Source organism: Equus quagga, chromosome 7 (genome assembly GCF_021613505.1).
Source record: "Equus quagga isolate Etosha38 chromosome 7, UCLA_HA_Equagga_1.0, whole genome shotgun sequence".
Taxonomy (NCBI): Eukaryota; Metazoa; Chordata; class Mammalia; order Perissodactyla; family Equidae; genus Equus; species Equus quagga.
In genome coordinates, this window is record NC_060273.1 from 61649163 (window position 1) to 61664356 (window position 15194).

At 50.0% G+C, this 15194-nt stretch overlaps 1 protein-coding gene across 5 annotated transcripts in view; it reads left to right on the top strand.

Moving 5' to 3' along the window:
* Nucleotides 1–15194, top strand: part of CCNJL (cyclin J like) — a 53048-nt gene that overhangs the window by 25925 nt on the left and 11929 nt on the right. For 2 of the 5 annotated variants that reach the window (XM_046665653.1, XM_046665658.1), the window contains exons 3-4: nt 1987–2200; nt 6223–6459. In XM_046665653.1, the coding sequence (XP_046521609.1) occupies nt 1987–2200; nt 6223–6459 (451 nt within the window). Of the gene's footprint in view, nt 1–1986; nt 2201–5242; nt 5409–6222; nt 6460–15194 lie in introns of those variants that run through there. The other 3 variants (XM_046665657.1, XM_046665655.1, XM_046665656.1) reach the window with 3 other exon arrangements.

Sequence of the window (15194 nt, forward strand, 5' to 3'; positions counted from 1 at the left end):
TTTACTTTCCAACCAGCGGTATGCAAAGGTTCCAATTTGTCCACATCCTCACGAGCACTTGTTTATTTCTGTTCTTGTTTTTATAATGGCCAACCTAATGGATGGGAGGTGGTATCTCATTGTGGCTTTGATTTTCATTTCCCTGATGATTAGTGATGTTGAGCATCTTTTCATGTTATTTTTCATTTTTCATCTTTTCATTTTATTGGCTACTTGTATATCTTCTTTGGAGAGATATCTCTTCAGTCCTTTGCCCATTTTTAAATTGGATTGTCTTCTTCTTTTCTTTTTTATTTTTGCTGAGGAAGATTCCCCCTGAGCTAACATCTGTACCAATCTTCTTCTATTGTGTATGTGGGTCACCGCCACAGCATGGCCGCCGACAAGTGGTGTAGGTCTGTGCCTGGGAACCCAGGCTGCCGAAGTGGAATGCACTGAACTTAACCACTAGGACACAAGCCCGGCCCCTGGGGTTGCCTTTTCAGTGTTGAGTTATAAGAGTTCTTTATATAATCTGACTACAGCCTTTTATTGATTTATGGTTTCCAAACATTTTCTCCCATTCTGTGTTGTCTTGCACTTTCCTGATGATGTCTTTTGAAGCATGAAAATTTTTTATTTTGAAGTCCAACTTGGGTATTTTTACTTTTGTTGCTTCTGCTTTTGGTGTCATATTGAAGAAATCATTGCCTGATCTAAAGTCATAAAGATTTGCTCCTGTTTTCTTCTGAGAGTTTTTTAGTTTTAATCTTACGTGTAGGTCTGTGTCCATCTCATTGCAGACTGTATCCCCAGTGCCTGGAATAATGCTTGATCTATAGAAGGATACTTACTGAGGGAAACGATGAATGGATATCTCTTGAATGAATGAACAGCTATTTCCTAGTCCCAGAGCTGTCTGCTTAAGTAAAGCTCCAGGGTTAAGTGAGTGGCCTTATATAGAGAAGGGGCATCACTTTGTTTAATCTCATCTCCCAGTGAACCTGCCACCAGTGAGCTCTCACAATTCCTTTTCTGCCAGCTTCTCCTTTCCTGTTTTTCCTCGGTTTTGCTTCTCTTTAGTCTCCCTATTTGACAAAAAGTTGCCAAGACATTTCCTAAATAAATCATGTCCGGTCTACTTGGGCAAAATTGTAAATATGGTAGATAGATAAGAACATTTTTTCCATTATAAAAATCTTGGTTGGTTTGATATTTCAGATATTTGTTTTTCTTGTATTAGACAAATAAATTCAGATAACACGGCAGTGCATACCTTACAAAGGAAAAGTCGCCTCCTGCGGGGGTGGGGCATATGATGTCTGGAACCTTTAGGAAAAAGTGCATGTGCTTGTAGAGAGAGGAAAGGTACAACATCAACAGCTAATGAATCTGCGGGGCGGCTGTTTGGGAGTTCTTTGTACTATTATTTAAACAACCTTTTTTAGGTTGAATTTTTTTCAGGAAATTGTCCCTTGCAATCCTAGCCCCAGAGGGAATTAAGCCGTGATCCCTGAGAGGTTCCCGTGTGCCAGGTGCTTCCCATTGGTTTTTCATTTACTCCTCAGCTACAGAGGAGGGAACAAAGGTGTGGCAGGTGAGGCAGGTGACCAAGTGGTGTACAGTTGGTTGAGCAGTAGAAGCAGAATCTGGATGCAGGTCTCCCGCCTCAGGGCCTACATTCTTTTATGGCCTTGTGTGTCTGGAATAGTAAACGTTTCACCCGGGAAATGACTGGCTTCTTAGCCGATCTTCTCCTTCACCTGCCTCTGTCATCGTGTCCCTGACACTTGACGAGCCTGCACTCAGAGAGGGCGGATGGGAGACGGTCCAGGAGTTTCTGGAATAGAGGGGCTGCCCTCCTGGGGCTTGAAGGAAAAGAACAGGGTATGGAGGGATCCTTGCCCCCTAACCAGCCGGCAGCTGGGCCCCCATGTCTCACTTCCGGGAGCATCTGAGGCTCTCGGGAGGCAGCCCTGACCTCCCTCTGCCCTGCCTGTCCTCCAGGAGCTGAAGCTGCCGGCCTTCCGAGCCCACTCTCCGCTCCTGAAGAGCCGCCGGTTCTTTGTCGACATCTTGACCCTGCTGAGTAGCCACTGCCAGCTCTGCCCCGCAGCCCGGCACCTGGCCGTCTACCTGCTGGACCACTTCCTGGACCGCTATAGCATCACCACCTCCAAGCAGCTGTACGCCGTGGCCATCTCCTGCCTCCTGCTCGCAAGTACGTGGAACCCGCTTCCTCCTCTGTGCTGTCTGCTCCTCTCAGTGAGCCTGGGTGCTCCCCAGTCATTTTACATTTCCCTGGTCTTTGCACATCTCCCATGTTCATCTTTAGCTGACTACGAATTATAGTAATAATAATCAACATTTTCTTTAGCGCCTGTGATGTACCAGGCTAAGTGATAAGGGCTTTAGCAGCCTGACTTAATGAATCCACACAATGCCCCTAGGAGATAGGGCTTTAAGTACCCCATTTTACTGAGGCACAGAGAGGGTAATAAATGTGCCTTGGGTCACCCAGCTAGTGTATAGCAGATGAGATTTGAGCTCAGAACTGCATGGTTACAGAATCTGTGCTCTTAACCCATGTCACTGGCTTCCTGGTCTGGGACCCCTGGATGTGCTGGGAGGGGAGCTCTAGCAACCACTGTTCTTAGAGCTGTTTAGAAATCTGACTGCTTGATTGAGGCCCAACTGGGACCCATTATGTAGTCAGTGGGCCTGGGCACAGGCCTCATGGGTTTGCATCTTCCAGTAAGGCCTCACTGGTAACACGGTATAGCTTTGACCATCTATCTGCCTGCCTTAGTAGGGATGCCTACGTGAATGTGCTGCTGCTTGCATCATCTGCTTAAAACAGAACTCTGCACGCCACCTGCCACTTAAAATCGCCCCCTGGTTTACCAGCGACCAGCCATCAAGGGTCTGCCTCCATGACCTCAGGCCTTTCTCCTCCTCACTCCCTGGGTTCCAGCCAAGCCCCGTCCTGTCACAGAACTTTGCACATGCTGTTCTGTCTGCCCGGAGAGCTTCCCGTTCCTCCCGCTGCCCGGCTGGTCCTGGTTAATTGTCACTCAGGCCTGCGTGCCCAAGAAAGCCTTCCCCGTTGCCCTCGGCAGGTGGGGTCTCCCTGATATAAATCCCATGGCATCATGTCTTTTTAATTCACACCCGCCTCCCCCACTAAGCAGTGAGTTTCAGGGAGGGAGAGGAGCCTGGCGCATAGTAAGACCTCAAAAAAATATTCATGTGACAAATGAAATGAGGGCCAGGAGTTCCTTGAGAGCTGGTCATCTATACTTCTCCAAGTTGCCCTTAATGCTCAGGAGCAGAATGCCCCAAAGTGGCCAGCCACAGTTACACATTTCCTCGACATCTAGTATTTTATCCTTAAAACTAATCAGATTTTACGTTCTCCTCTGCTATATGTTATTGTCCTATTTTATTATATGAGCACCCCCACTCCTTGAGTCCCGCTGATGCTTGAGAAGATGGCACCCCTTTCCTCTTGGGGCTCTGTGTGCTCCTGGCACGCTGCCATGAACCCCCATGGGCACAGTCACCCAGTTCCAGAAGCTTTAGACTTTCCAGCAGTCCCTCTTGCTTTCTACCCTGGCATCTTGCACCTGCTGTTATTTAGAGTCCCTTTAGCTGTTTTGGGTTTACAGCCTCCCAGTTTGTGATTTTCTCTGCCTTGGACCAGCTGGATTTCCCGTGTTGCGCAGAGGGGCCCGTCTTGCTAGGCGGCTCCTGTTGGCTGCTTCCAAGCCCCAAATCCACACACAGCTCTCTTTCATCTTGGGAGCCATCCTCATCAGCAGAGGGCAGAGTGGGCATCGCGTTTCAGGAGGCCCCGGAGGAGTCTGTGCTGCGGCCTTTGGCCTGCCACTGTCTGTGATCCGTGGGGTGCATCGAGGTCGCGGGCCTGGGGACTCGGATTTCCATGGGGCTGTGGGGTCCTTCTGGGGAGCTGGGGCGGGAGGCGCACACTGCAGACTCCCTTGTGCTGCTGCCACCGTGCCATGGGGAGTGGGCTTGGCGACACAGAGGCAGCTGCCCCCCTGTGTCTGAGGGCAGCAGCCAGCCGCGGGCAGTAGGGACGGATTTTTCAAGACACCTGCCGTATGCTCAGAGGCCCAAGGAAAGAAAGTTTCCATGACAGCCTGAAATCCTCTCCGCTTCTCCCTCCCCTCTGCCCAGGTCAGCTGTGAGGGGGGCACCTTGCCTCAGGAAGTGTGGAGTTCTAATTCGGTACCAAATCACTTCCACATAGAGAAGAAGAGCGACATTCTTCCTGCTCCTTCTCACACCCCCATCAGTTCTTAGGTTTTTAGAGCTGCTGCAGATAAGGGCCTTTGCACAGGTGGGAGCTTTTCACCTACATGCAGCCCCTTCTGCCTCCATGAAACAGGTGTCCGTCAGGGACCCATGTCTACAGGCCTCCGGAGGGAGTGGGAAAAGCAAGAGCTTCTATGTTGTCCCATGGTGGACAAGTGGCAAAGCCGCCCCCTGGTCTCTCTGTGACCGAGGTGGTTGTTTGTGTTTCCTACCTGAACACAGGACAGACTGTAAGTACAGTCTAGATAGAAATCTACTATAAATATAGTCAAGCCCCTCTCCTATAATCGTTCATCTTACACAGCACCTGTCCCCCACCCGTCTTGTTGTTGTTGCTTAATTAGGATAATTTGAAAACATGGAAACCCCACCGACTGCCAGGTGCGATGGCTTTGACAGTGCAACATAATAATCCTCATCCTGGCCGCAGCAGCTTCATTACTTACTGGTCTCTTTCTGCCCGCCCAGCTCTGTGCCAAACACTTTACCCACACATCGCATGGAATCCTCACAACCGAGCCTATGTACTCATGCTGTTGTCTGCCCATTCTGTAGGTTCAGAGAGGCTGAGTAACTTGCCCAAGGTCACACAGCTTGGAGTTTTACTTATTCTTTTAGTTGAGGTAAAATTTATACCGTGACGTAAAATTCACCATTTTGACCACTTTAAAGTGTGTGATTCTGTGACATTTAGTACATTCTCACTGTTGTGCAACTGTTATCTCCATCCAGTTCCAGAACATCTTCATCACCCCAAAAGAAACCCTTGTACCCATTAAGCAGCCACTTCTCATGCCTTCCCACCCCCAGCCCCTGGCAACCACTAACCTGTTTTGGGTCTATATGGATTTGCCTATTCTGGATGTTTCATATAATATAATATGTGGCCCTTTGTGTCTGGCTTCTTTCACTCCATGTTTTCAAGGTTCAGCCGTGTCATGGCGTGTGTCAGTACTTCAGTCCTTGTTGTGGCTGAACAATACTCCATTGTCTGGAGAGACGGCCATTCGTTTATCCGTTCGTCTGTTGATGGACATTGGGTTGCTTTCACCTTTCGGCTGTCGTTGGTTCGTGCTGCTGTGAACGTCCAGGTACCAGTCGTGTTTGAACGCTGTTTTCCATGCTCGTGCGTATATACCTAGGAGTGGAATTGCTGGTCCTATGGTAATTCCGTGTTGAACTTTTTGAGGAACCTTGAAGTTTTGCGTTTGCCTGGTTGTTGCTGCTCAGAGATGTCTGGATGCTGAGTCCTTAGCCCCAGGGCGTGGACCGGCCTGAGGAAGGAGAGAGGGTGAGAAAGAAAGGCAGGAGGCAGGGCCAGGGGCCTTTTTGCTAGGGTAGCATGGCCTCAAGTGTAGGACCTTATTATTCTGAGACAGGAAGTATGAGATACGTTTTTATTGTGAAAAATCTGAAAGATACAGAAGCGCCTAGTGTAAAAAATTGGGTTCCTCCCAAACCCTTAATCTCATTCCTACAGTTTAGTGTATATCTTTCCAGACCTAAATATACTTATGTATTTTCATAATTGGGAAAATAAGCCTATTTTCATTTACAAGAGGAGGATGAATCATAGATTACACCCATATAAATGCCCAGTATACAAAATTGCCAGGTTCCCTCTCTTCCTCCCTTTTCCGTTCTCTTTTTTCCCCTCCATGTAATCCCAATTCCATCATACTTTCCTTTGCAAACTTCTGTTTTCTTTCACTGTGACTTCCGCCCACCCCCCGGCCCCCAGCCCCCGGGAAAACAAGGTTTCTCAGTACCGAGTTGTTTTCCTCTGGACTGTGAGCCCCGTCCTGCCCCTGGCCGACTACTTCTGGTGTGTGAAAGGCAGTGGAAGCTAAGAGTGGCAAGTCCATGTCTTTCTTGGGGGAAAGTTCTGACTTTGGGTTGTTGTAGGTGAAGCCGAGTCCTGTGGCCTTCATCCCTGCCGTCATCCTCCTCCCCAGGAGAGGGGAGCGTCAAGCAGGAGCCTGCTCATGGCCTTTCTGCAAGGGCCCCTCTCTAGACGCTGGCCGTCCTGCAAGGCAGAGTCCTTGAGTCCGGATGGAGTCTGTCGTGCTGTGCTGTGCTTACCTGTGGAAAGGCCCGTCTCCTTACGGCAGATTTCTAAAATTAGAAATGGTATGCTCACAGGTAAAGCGAGAGTCAAAGAATAAAATAAAAATCTGTTGCCCTCCCACTCTTCAGAGATAACTCTGGGAACAGCATTTTTTTTTTGTCTTCTTCTGAAATTGACCTAGTATATTTTCTAGAAATGGTCTGTGCATGTACAGACATACAGTCGATACTCATGATTCAAAAACCCCGAACTTGTGAGTTCGCTTGCTCACTAAAATTGGTAACCCCAAAATCAGTACTCACAGAACTTTCGTGGTCGTTGATGGACATGTGCAGAGCAGCAAAAACTGTGAGTCGCCCCGTGTGCCCGTTGCCAGTGGAGGTCGAACCAGGCAACACTCTGCCTTCATGTTTCAGCTCTCATGCTTAAAACAAGCGTCCTTTTCTCTGTCTATTTAGTGCCATGCATTCTCATTTTTCTGCTTCTTGATGATTTTGCTATTTAAAATGGTCCCCAGGGGGCTGGCCCAGTGGCGTAGCCATTAGGTTCGTGCACTCTGCTTCGGCGGCCTGGGGTTCGCCAGTTCATATCCCGGGCACAGAGCCACGCATCACTCATCAAGCCATGCTGGGGTAGGCATCCCGCATATGGAATAGAGGAAGATGGGCACAGATATTAGCTCAGGGCCAGTCTTCCTCAGCAAAAAGAGGAGGATTGATGGCAGATGTTAGCTCTAGGGCTAATCTTCCTCAAAAATAAATAAATAAAATGGCCCCCAACCATAGTGCAGAAGTGCTGTCCAGTGTTCCTCGGTGCAGGACGACTGTGGCATGCGTTATGGAGAAAATATGCATCTCAGATAAAACGTGTGTGTTCAGGCATGACTTATCGTTGGCTGTGAGTTCAACGATAATGAATCAACAATATATTCAGCAGAAATAGGCGAAACAAGGTTATGTATTGATTGATTGATGAACATGTGGTCAGAGGCTCATGGGAACCTAACCCCGTATTTCCTGTAGGAGCAATGGTTCTGTATTCACTAATTCACTGCCGAGTGTAACTCCACGAATAACCAGAATCGGCTGTATAGTTACACACGTGGGTTAAAACCAAAGGTACTTTCTTTGAAGTACATCAGGGAACGTCTTGCCAGTCTGTCTGGGTAGATTTTCTTGACTCTTTTTCTTGATTGCAGAGTTCCCCATGTTATAAACACTGCCATCTATTCACTGATTCCTCTGTCAATGGACATTTAGATTGCCATCTGTTTTTTTTCGCTGCTATAAACAATATGACAGCAACTCTCCTTTTCCGTGTATCTTTGCACACTTAAGTATGTCTGTGAGAGAAATTCCCAGCGGTGGAATCGCTTTGGTCAGAGGTGTGTGGATTTAAGATTTTGATAGGTAGCCCTAAATCACCTTGCAGAGGTTTCAACCAACAACTGATGAGATCCCTTCAATTGCACTTAATTTGTGGGCGCCTTTGGAACCGCGCTTCTCCACCTGAACCATTGGAAGAGGTGTGATGTCCCTCCTCCACCCTGGCGCCTCACCAGTGTCCACTTGTGGCTTTTCTTCTGTGCTCCCAGCGGGGCGTGCATTTGCCTTCCGCCTTCCCGCCTTGTCCTGTCCAGGAGGCCCAGGTGAGAAATGAGTTCCCAGACCGATTGCTTTTAAGGCTTCTCAAAGCTAGAAATCAGTATCTTCATCTCTTAGGATAGGGACCAATAAAAGCTGCTGCCTGCCGGGTGCTGGTGCTCAGGAGAGACCTGTCCTTCTCTCTGTAAACCACTTGCTGCCCCTCCCTCATCCCTGCATCCCTCCGCTTCTGTCCTCCTGCTTTCATTACTTAGCAGCTGCTGCTTCTGAGCAGCAGCTTCTTTGACAGCAGGGCAGGGGGTGGGAGGAGGTCGCCCCCAGATCCGGAAACTTGAAAGCAGTCTGAATCCCTCCTGGGAGACAAGGAGGAAGGAGGGCGCTGCCTTCCTTCTGGGGAGGTTAAAACACACCAGCTCTCCACAAAGCTGGGAATGCTTGAGATGCTTCTGGGGCACTGATTCTAGGCAGCACATGCAAAGGGGTTGATTTTTCCAGGTGGCCTTTTTTGGGGGTGTACTTTAGACGAGGCATGAGATTTATTTGAAGGATTAAACCCAAGTCTGCAAGGAAATGTGGCCGTCCCCGTCCAGGAGATAATGTAACAACAGCTCCTTGCATCTCACACGAGAGTGGCCAGGAGGAATACGACATTTCCTCCCTGCCGTGGTTTCACGTTTCAGAAATCAGGATGGGTCTCATAATTGACGTGTGCACTTAATGTGAAGGCCATTTATTATTTCCTCCCCAAAGCTGCTCTAACATCAAGGGTGTGTCTTCTGAACAGTGGCATTTCGGCCGTAGCCACACGGCTCAGGGCGGACTGGAAAAAGTGGTCTGTCACGTGAAGCCACACTGAGCTCATCCGGACTCGGGGCTCCAGTGTTGCAGCCCCATGAGTGAGGACCTGGTGATTTTCCGTTTCCTGTTCCCATCTCTGCAGACTGGCAGCCTGAGAGCTATTTCGGGGGAGGGATTTTGTGTGAAGTGTCTGTCAGACAGCTGGCTGGGCTGGAAACTCAGAAATTGTGCAGTTTGCCTTAGCAAGTCTAGTGCCCAACCTGTTTGTCCAGGGCCTGGGCTTCTGGTCTCTGAGGTTTTTTTGTGGCGAGGGGGATTCTTAAGCTGCGTGAGTTAATGGATCCCACTCAGGTAAAACATTCAAAAAACATTTATTCGACTTCTGCTGTATGCCTAACACTGTGTCCCGCCCCAGGGAGATGGTGGTGGACAGACGGAGTCTGCAGTCTCTGTCGTTGAAGATGATTCATTCCACACACATCTACCTACTATGCGCTGAGCCAGGGAGAGACAGTGGCACACAAAATAGATCAAGTCCCCATCCTAAAGAAGCAGCGGTGAAGCCAGACATTACCAAGAGGTTTCTGGGCACGTGCCAAGAACAAGCCAGTCTCCCTTCTAAGAAAGTCCACGTGTCCTTACTGCGAGCAGAACAGCCTGGCTCACACAGTTAGCGGGAAGATGACCGGGACGCTGGACATCAGGCATTGTGGCTGCTGGGAGCTAGGCATTCGTCTTTCTTTTCTTTTTATTAACTTTAACCTTGAACCCTCTCTGAGGTGAATACTCGTGTCTTGTGGTACCTTCTCCCCTGGTACAGCCAGCATTGCATTATATCCGTTCTCCTGTTCATGCTGGATTTGGAGAGGGAAGAGCTCTGGAATCCTTATTCTCTACGCTCCTTGTTCCCTGGGAGACCCACCCAGATAGTTTTCCAGATTATAGCTCTTCCTTGCCTTGCCTAAGAGCCTCAGGCTCCGTGTGGTGGAGGGTTCACTCCCCTGGTCACAGCAGCCTGTGCTTTGCTGGGCATTCACCGCCTAGTCAGCATTGGTGGTGGTTGAACCAACAGGGCAGTCTCGGTTGGTTTTAAAACCACTTTCAGCCCGGAGGGAAATATGCCAGCCTGTTACACCCCTGGGCAGTGAGAATAGAGATTATTTTTGTGTAAGGTATGTTTGTGAGAATTTTCACAATTCACTTGAAGGAGCGTGCACAGACTCTCCCTGCTTCCTAAGTCTTCGTTTTAATCACACACATTTTGGTGTCTAGACAGCAAAAGTATCCTCTTCATCACTGTCATGTTGGGGTTTCTGGGACTCTCCTAGGAAAGGCTGACACCACCTGACTGATGGATACTTGTACAGCAGGTTCACGCTGGGATAGTCTTGGACTAGGGCAGACTCACTTTCTGGAACCTTCTCTGGCAGTTACTCTTCCAGTTCTGCCCTCTAGGGTCCCATCAGTGGCATCTTGTCTTCTGAGAAGTTTAAACCATTTTTCCTCAGCAGGAGAGTGATATTTATTCCTTGTAGAAAATAGAAAAAATATAAAGAATAAAATAAAAATCACTTGCAAACCCACTACTTTTTTTTTTTTTTCTGTAATCACAATTTGGGGTGGAGGGCACATCCTGGCCTTAGTGATCGTGGAATAGCTAGTGTTTTTTGAGTGTTTATCTACCAGGCTGTGTTCTGCGTTCTTTGCGTGGATTATTCATTTAATCCTTAAACAACCTTATGAAACAGGCAGTATATTCTCCCCAATTGACAGAGGAGAAAACAGAGGTCCAGTAGGTTAGGTAGCTTGCCCGTGGGCGCGTGGCTAGGAAGGAGCCTGGCTAGGATGGGGACCCAGATAGCCATCCCCCTGAGTCCTTGTTCTCAGCCACTACACAACAGCAGCTCTTGTCCTACAGCTGGATCACCTCCTTCCTTGGTTGCACCAGGAAGACCTGGGCCAGCAAATGGAGAGGTTTCTGGGGGACTCCTGACTGCTCTGCTCTCCAAGCCTGCAGAGCTGAATGTTAACTGCTCTGGATGGAGACTTCAGCCCTCAGGACCAGATCCTGTGTCTGGAAGCAGCTTCCCTTTTAACCTCTAGAGAAGTGGCCAAGATTCCGTCTCCTTCTCCTCCTCCCTGCCCCCAGCAGAGGTTGGAACAAAGGACCCAGCACCCCTAATGTCCATGCCTTAGGCACTGCAGCCAGAAGGACTCGCTGTCTGTTCTTCCTGCAGCCAGCAGCCGCATCAGGCCTGGTCCAGAGCAGCCCCTGGTGAGCTGGGAGTGGGCATCTTGCAAAGCAGTGACCTTCATTACAGGAGAGGACTCCATTCCTCCACACGAAGCATTTGATCGACCCTGGCCTGGATGCCAGCCGTGTACATGACAGGTGGCCCCCACCCCACAGCCCCTGCTTTTAGACAGACAGTAAAATTACTTGGGTCTCTTATGAATGGGAGCACAAAGGAGCCAGGGATTTGCTGGGCCACCATGTGGAGTCATTGCAGCAGTTGCTCTATCCTAAGACAGGGAAGTCCTCGCAGCCAGAAGGGAAGCTGGTGTGTGACCCAGCTGGCCGAATGCCACCTCTGACCTGGAAGACAGTTTGACAATTTCCTTCTGAAGAAAGTAACCACCCATGACCTCACCTCTAGTCTCTATTTCCAAAGTTGGACTCAGGAATTGATTCAGCCTGTCAGAAATGTGCTTTCCTTCGTTCACTCAATGTTTATTCAGCGCTCCTCTGTGTCGGAGACTGGAGATGCAGCTGTGAACAGAACAGCCTTGCTTTTAAGAGAGGAAGGAGGAGGCCCCTGGAGCACAACGTGGAGACGGGGCTTTTTCTGTTTTGTGCTCCACTGTCTCACAGGCCCAGCACATAGTAGGTACGTGTGTGTGGAATGAATCTTCAACGACAAGGACTGGAAACGTTCCTTCTGTTCACCACCATCCCCCCAGGCTGTAGGCCACTGTAAGGACCTTTCTTTGTGTCCTAAGGAAGAAAGGGAACTCAGCCAAGGAAGGTCCCAGGTCCACCTTCAGGCCAGGTCTGCCCAGCGGGCCCCTGAAGCCCAGGTATGGCTGGGACTGGAGGCCTGTTCCCGCAGGACCTTTCCTAACCTCCGGATCCCTGGAGGGGCTAGGGCTCTTGACATGGCTGCAGCAGCTCCCCACCCCTGTGGTCTTCACACCTTGCTCCCTTCCCCGAAGACCCCCGAAGCCCTGTGGTATAGCTGGAAGGTGTTCTTGCTGTGTCCCTGGCTTTCTCTCTCCCCCACATCAAATCCTGTCCAGAAATTAAACTGTCATTGCACGTGTGATGCTGATTGTGTCGTTGGTCCTGAATCAAGCAGGGCTTTGTAAAGCAGAGCGAGTTCCAGTGTTTGTTGAGCACTGGGCACCATTCTCAGCACGCTGAGTCCTCCTGTCACCACAGTTCTGTCTACTTCTGTTACTCCCATTGCACAGACCCAAGAGGTTGAGACTTGCCCCAAACCACACAGCCAGTGAGTGGCTGAGCCTCTGGGGACCCAGGATGGTCAGAGTGCACACTCTGCCCTCCATGCTGCCTCGCAAGGTAAAACAGCCTTTCAGAGGGTGCTGTCCTCAGAGCAGGCTCCTGGCTTCTCCATCAGATTGCTTAGAATGGTCTCAGAAAGACAATTCTCTGCTGGACGTATGAGCAGTGCCCTCTTTGGGGATGAGTAGAAAGTGACCTTCTGGCTTCCAGTAACTACAAAAAGCCAAAGAGGTTTGTTTGGGTTTTTTAAATTTTTATTTATTTATTTATTTACTTTTGAGGAAGATTAGCCCTGAGCTAACATCTGCCAATCCTCCTCTTTTTGCCGAGGAAGACGGGCCCTGAGCTAACATCCATGCCCATCTTCCTCTACTTTATATGTGGGACGCCTGCCACAGCATGGCTTGCCAAGTGGTGCCATGTCTGCACCAGGGATCTGAACCGGCGAACCCCAGGCCGCCAAGAAGTGGAACATGGGAACTTAACTGCTGCGCCACCAGGCCAGCCCCCAAAGGGTTTTTTAAATAAAAAGACTTGGTGGGGGGGGGGCGCTAGGAGTAGGTCCTTTATTACAGAAAGTATCCTGTTAGAGATTCACTCTTCAACTTCATTTCTGTCATTGAAAGGAAAAACCAAGTCCTGTCGATCATTCCGATCTTTAATGGAAAGGGCTCTGGAATTGTTACTGAATAGCAGAAGCAGAGAGGAGGGTGAAGATAAGGGTATTTGCGGAGAGCAGGGCCGTTAGAGGAGGAGGGGCTTCGCCTGGCCTGACCCCCACATCTGTGGGAATTCCTGCCCCCAAACAGGTACACCCATTATGAGCACTTTCCCGGTTGGCAGGGATCCTTGAGGCTGTATCTGAGATTTCCGGCTTGTGGTATAGAAAGCTCTGGACTTTGGAGTCATTTATTCATTCATTAAAAAAAACACAGCTCTTGGGGCCCTGCGGCCGAGTGGTTAAGTTCCTGCGCTCCACTTCAGTGGCCCAGGGTTCACTGGTTCAGATCCTGGACATGGACCTACATACTGCTCATCAAGCCATGCTGTGGTGGCATCCCACAGAGAAGAGCTAGAATGACCTAGAGCTAGGATATACAACTATGTACTGGGGCTTTGGGGAGAAAAAAAAAAAAGAGGAAGATTGGCAACAGATGTTAGCACAGGGCCAATCTTCCTCACCAAAAAGCATAAAAATAAATAAAAAATAAAATATTTAGGAAAAAAACAACAACTCTGTCTAAAGCATTGACTTTGTGCCAGATGCCATGCTAGGTGAAGGGCATCTATGATGTTCTACAAGACAGATGTGGTCCCCACCCTCATGAGCAGCCAGCCAGACTTTTCATTTTGCTTTGTCCCTTACCAGCTGGGTGATTGGGGCAATTCACTTAACCCTTCCAGGCTTCTGAGTTCCTGTGGAAAACTTGCCCAGCCTCCCAGGGATGTCTCAGAATGAACTGAGAGCGCTTGTGAAGGGCGAGCACAGCCCGTGAGGCTCCCCTCCCCGGGGCTGCCTGCATGCGGTGATGCCTGCTGTGCTGTGCTGGAGCCTGGCCTGCAGCGGGGAGCCACGTGTGGACTCCCTGCCCTCCAGAGCTCACATCCTGATGCTACAGATGCTGCTTCTTGCTCACCGCCTGGGTGACCTGGGGGAGTCCCGCCCCTGTGGGGAGGACCCATCTGGGAAAGGCCTTGGACCCCATACTCCCCTTTGCCTCCCTCTCTGTGAACCTTGGAACCACCAGCAGGAGGGTGCGAGTTCAAGGTCACAGCCCAGAGGAAGGAGGCTGGAGCCACTCTGCTGTCCACTTTGGGCGTCCAGCACAGCCTGGCTGGTGGATCAGGTAGGGTTGGGGGAGCCTTTTCTTGGGCTTATTTCCACCCCTTTTCCAGAGCCTGTAAGAAAATGTCTTACAGCATCGGCTACTAACTCTAGTTATCTGTGCCTGACTAACAGGACTTTAGAAGAAAACCCAGGTCTTGGGGGCTGGCCCCGTGGCCGAGTGGTTAAGTTCGCGCGCTTCGCTGCGGGCGGCCCAGTGTTTCGTTGGTTCGAATCCTGGGCGCGGACATGGCACTGCTCTTCAGGTCACGCTGAGGCAGTGTCCCACATGCCACAACTAGAAGGACCCACAGCGAAGAATATACAACTATGTACTGGGGGTCTTTGGGGAGAAAAAGGAAAAAAATCAAATCAAAAAAAAAAAAAAACCAGGTCTAGGGTGCAAAGAATAAATACCGTGTTCAAGAAATGATACAGCAGCAGCTGCTACCGTTTCTGGAGCCTCCCCTGTGTGTGCAGTCACATGACCTGCGCCCCTTGGGCCCTCACCACCCACCCTTTGACACGTGGGTTTCCCAGTGATAGCCCAAAATCATACAAGTTATAACAGGGGGTTGGGGATGGGAGGCTGGCACCTGAGCCTGGACTTGAGGCCGTCGGGAGGGGCATTCTCACCTGTTTCCAACTGGCTTCACAGGATCCTGGGTCCTCATTAACTATCCTCAGGACAAGCTGTAAATAAAGCCGTCAGGTTCCGCCCCTCCTGGTGGCCACTTCTCTCCCCTCTGAGGAAGGAAGCATCTGAGACAGAAAGAATTAGCATCAGAAAGGTCTCCATTCAGCCTGGCCTTGCCTGGGAACTATTGGACCATGCTTCCTCCTCTGGAAAAGCCTTTTCACTAGAGCTTCCTCTGTCTTCTTGGGTCCCCACCACCTCTACTGTCCAGCACTTCTCACAGTCGCCCGGGATGATGTCAGGCCCCACCCGGAGAGCCAGGCAAGGCCGGGAAGCCACTGGGGCTGCTCTTCATCCCTCTCACCTGCCTCCCTCCCTTCCCATTGTCGTCAGCACCCTACAGAGTAGGCCGGGGGGGGGGG